This window comes from Lactuca saligna, chromosome 9 (genome assembly GCF_052625555.1).
Source record: "Lactuca saligna cultivar CGN05327 chromosome 9, ASM5262555v1, whole genome shotgun sequence".
Classification (NCBI taxonomy): domain Eukaryota; kingdom Viridiplantae; phylum Streptophyta; class Magnoliopsida; order Asterales; family Asteraceae; genus Lactuca; species Lactuca saligna.
The window spans coordinates 15,101,041-15,105,843 of record NC_136425.1 but is presented as its reverse complement, the minus strand read 5'-3'; the positions used below and the strand labels follow the sequence as shown (position 1 = coordinate 15,105,843).

The window sequence follows — 4,803 nt, the reverse complement described above, 5'->3', positions numbered from 1 at the left end:
CAGCACCACTTAAGCTTATTATATATGTTGCACAACAAATATCGTTCTACATTTTATCTCGATAAATGGAGAATAATAATAGCGTAAAGGAATCTTATCTTGGTTGTGATGAGGAAGATGATGATAGTTATGATGCTATTGTGGTGGGGTCAGGATATGGAGGTTCTGTTGCTGCTTGTAGGATGTCCATGGCGGGAATAAAGGTCTGTTTGCTTGAAAAAGGTCGAAAATGGGAAGCTCAAGATTTTCCCACAGATAGTTTGAGATTGTTATCTTCCGTTAGATTTGAAGACAAAAGCTTGGGGTTCGGTTTAGGCTCAAAAGATGCATTGTTCCAGGTCTTTATACATATTTAATTTCTCTCCATGTGTTCAACTCAATGATCCGATTCTTTTATCCGATTAATATATAAAAATACGTTTTTCTTTGGTTTCAGATACGTAAAGAACATGATTCTGTAGCAGTAACCGCTTGTGGGCTTGGTGGTGGTTCGCTAGTGAATGCTGGTGTGATGCTGCCAACACCTGTTCGAGCAAGAAGGAACCCAAAATGGCCAAAAGAATGGGAGTCGGATTGGAAGTCATGTGAAGCCTCTGCTTCTTCCATGCTTAATATACAAAGCGTTCCTGTGAAATTTGCTAATGCTAAAACTATGGAGAAATTAATGGTTGGTGATGAGTTTAAAGAAACTAGCTCTTTAAAGCTGAGTATAAATTTTGATGTAGAAGAACAGGGTACGTTAACTCATCTCAAAAGACCTAAAGAAATCGGGAGCTGCATAGCTTGTGGAAACTGTGTTGCTGGTTGTCCTTATAATGCTAAAAACTCTACTGACAAGAATTATTTGTTCTCGGCTGTTGAGGTATGTTAGACTTTTTATATTATATTATTAAATAATCATAACCAAATAAATTATTCATATACTTGGAATCAGTTTTTATATGTTATCGTGCTTTTAATAATAATTATTAAGATAAGAAGTATACAATACTTTAAATAAATAGATTAAAAAAACTATATATGAGTAATTAAAAAATAATGATTATAAGTAATAATTGTTACATTTAAAGTATAGCCATCTATACGTACGACTAAATAAAACAGAAATACAAACCTAAAACTTGAAGGATCAAAACTGAAACATGAAAGTTTGACATTGTTTTTGTGTAAAGAAATAGTATGACACAAAATTTGATGCTATATATATACTTTGGTATTGTATTATTCATTTATGCGAAGATCATGCAAATAATGGTGTTGGGTTGCAGGCAGGATGTATTATCAAAACAGATTGTGAAGTTAGATATGTGGTGAAAAACCCGAAGGACACAAATATACTTGGGAAACGAGCTCGTAGGTGGCGTGTATATCTTAACGAGACTGACTATCTACAATCTGATTTTGTTATTCTATCAGGTAACAAAACGAACAAATGAAATGTTTTTATGCATATTAATTATCAGAATCCTGAAATGTTTTCGATCTTTTTGGGTATTTTTTAGCGGGAGTTTTTGGTACTGCTGATTTGCTATTTCGTTCACAACTTAGAGGACTAGAGCTCTCAAGCAGACTTGGTGAAGGGTTCAGTTGTAATGGCAATAATTCAGCTTATCTTGCTGGATGCACAACATCTCTAGGTGCATATGGTTTACACAAAGAGCAATTCTCCAAAACATCCTTTCAAGAAAGGCCTGGGCCTGCTATTTCCTCATCATACATTTCTTCTTTGGGGTTTACAATTCAGGTTTTTGTCACTTTTAGTTTATACTATATATATATGTATTTCAAAGCATGCAAACAATTTAACAATTACTATGGTTTTTGGATCAGAGTGGGGTGTTACCAACAGCTTATCCATACTTGATATTTAAAGGGATTTTAACGTATGGATGGCCAACTGGATTCTGGTTTCTACATGGAGTTATAGACAAACTGAAGCTTTCTTTTGGTCTAAAGAGCACTCAAGCAATGACGTTGAATGTAATGGGGTATGATGAGAGTGATGGAAAAATCACATTCGATAAAAGCAGAGATAAAATCAACTTCACCCCACCAAACGATCCCTTGCTTCCACGCAAAATCATGTCGTTACAAAAACTAACCAAGAAACTAGGAGGAATATTGTTCATGTCTAGGTATAGAAGCACCTCAGTTCATCTTCTAGGTGGTTGTAATGCTTCTTCCGATCATTTCAGTGGAGTTTGTAACTCAAATGGTCAGGTTTTTGACACCAAGTCTCCTTCCTCAGTTCACTCGGGTCTTTATGTTTGTGATGCCTCTTTAATCCCTTGCTCTATCGGGATAAATCCTTGTCTTACTATTGCCACTGCCTCTGAGCATGTAAGCAGACATCTTATCCAAGATATTATCAAAACTCACGTGGGTGATGAGGGAAAAGATTCCATGGATGAAAGTGATGATAATAAACGTGGTTCAATATGTTCTTGGAAGCTAGAGCGGAAATCAAGATGTGATGTTCGGTTTACAGAAGTTATGAGAGGGCATATTGACGGTATGCCTTGTGTTGCTCATCTAGAATTGAAAATGAATGCGCAATCAATAAAGGATTTTGATGAAGGAAGTATGGATTTTGGAAAATCTCATCCTCTTCTAAGAGGAATAGTCAGTGGATACCTTGACTTCAATGCTTTAGAGAGGGACAGATTATATGTAATCGATGGAGAAGTAGATTTATGTGAGGTGGACATTAGAACTCCTTACACACAGTTCATGCATTATCGCCTCCTTCTTGTAGCTTCTTCTGGTTCAAGGTACAATCTTTATTCATTTTTCCATTAAGTGTATCTTAATTTCTTAAAGCTAAACAAACCTACATTTTGACACAGATATATTCTTGAAGGGAAGAAGGTAATGAAACCTTTTCTCCTAGGATTATACGGATGGAAAGAGTCAACAACATTGCAAGTGACCTTCAAGAAAGTCGAGAAGAATGATCCGAGTGAAGAAATGGTAGACTTAAAAGGAGTGCTTCATATATCCACGTTTGCACTCATGAGGAGTCTGATTAGTATGGAAGGAAACAACAAAATGAAGTTTTTGTCGCTTTTATTACAATCTATCTTTAGAACATATATCATACAGAAACCTCGAGGAAATTTCATTGGTTCCCTTCATGTAGAACCCGTAGATGGGCCATATCCTAGCAGTACCCTCCATGAGATAAGAACAGGTACGTGTTCCTTTTGCAAATGGATTAAACTCTCAAAAACTTGAAAATCTTAGAAATATGAATGGGGTTTTATTGATTTATGCAGAGGATGGTTTTGTAATTAGTTGTAGACAATGGAAGATCAAAACAGATGATTCTTTGAGATTTGGAAGATCGAAAAATTCGTATCCAGTACTACTTATTAATGGGTATTCCACTGACAGTTTTTGGCTTCCAACCGAGGAAAATGATTTGGTTAGAACTTTACTAGACAAAGGACACGAAACATGGCTTCTTCAACCAAGGTTACACCCTCTTAATTCTTCAAATTCTTTCACTATTGAAGATATTGGCAGATTCGATATTCCAGCAGGTAGAGAAACACAAAATAGCTCATTTCATTCCAATATAAAAAACTATATTATTATTGTTATTATTAGTCTTAATATTTTGTTATTCTTGTCAGCGATTGATAAAATCTTGAAATTGAATGAGAAGTCAACAAAGATTCATGTGGTCGCACACTGTGTGGGAGGCCTAGCCATTCACATAGCTATAATGGGAGGCCATGTTTCTGCAACAAGAATCGCTTCACTCTCTTGCACTAATTCATCCATGTTCTTCAAGCTCACAACTTTTTCAAGGTTCAAGATGTGGCTTCCTCTACTCCCGGTAAAAATACAAAATAATTATCATCTTCTGTCACATGTTTAATTAACTTTGTAAATGTAGTAAGTAATACAGGAAAACTTTTGACCCATAAACATGCAGATAACAATGATGATATTAGGAAGAAACACCATCCTCCCTATACTCAAAACAACAAAAGCAAATTTAAATCAGAAACTGGTAAAGTTCGTAGCTCGTTTCATCCCACGTTATGAGAGATGCAATTGTGACGAATGTGAAGTATTTTCTGGCATATTTGGGAACGCTTTTTGGCACGACAATGTAACGTCAAGTCTTCACAGTTGGATAAACAAGAAAAATCTTCCAAGTCTTCCCATGGGTGGTTTTCCACATCTGAGAAAGATATGTAACGCAGGGTTTATAGTTGATAGCAAAGGAAACAACTCATATCTGATTCACGCTGAGAGAATAAGTCTTCCAACACTTTACATATCGGGTGGAAGAACACTTCTTTCCACTCCTCAGACTTCTTTGCTTGGTAACAAGTATATGAAGTTGCACCAACCTAATTTTCGACATGAGAGGGTGGTTGTGGATGGATTTGGGCATTCTGATCTGTTGATTGGAGAAGAATCTTGTAAGAAAGTTTTTCCTCATATACTCTCTCATATGGGGTTAGCTGAAAAGGAGGAAAATCTTGAATATGATGGCAATGAAAAAGAGTATTTTAGTGGATATGGTCAATTTGAGGATGGTGAATTGGTGTTTAAGAGTTGGGTCTCTTCTTCCATGATTATTTGGTTCCTCTTGTTTCTGTTGGTTTTGTGTTTGGTAATTTTCCATAAATGATTATGGTAAAAATAAATGACCTATGTCTAGATATATGTATTTTCGTCTTTCTAGGCCATATGCGTGTGAATGCAACCAAACTATATATTTACTTCACGCCATTACGATACACTGTAAGAATTTAAATGAAGAAATAGATAAAACAAAGTAAATGA

At 35.6% G+C, this 4,803-nt stretch overlaps 1 protein-coding gene across 1 annotated transcript; it reads left to right on the top strand.

The window, feature by feature from the left end:
* LOC145018751 (uncharacterized) lies at positions 1-4,803 on the top strand. The gene is made up of 9 exons (XM_078976601.1): positions 1-338; positions 437-862; positions 1,269-1,416; positions 1,503-1,744; positions 1,831-2,771; positions 2,847-3,190; positions 3,276-3,542; positions 3,636-3,841; positions 3,941-4,803. Exons 1-9 carry the CDS (start codon positions 66-68, stop codon positions 4,646-4,648), a joined length of 3,555 nt encoding a protein of 1,184 aa, XP_078832727.1. The 5' UTR covers positions 1-65; the 3' UTR covers positions 4,649-4,803.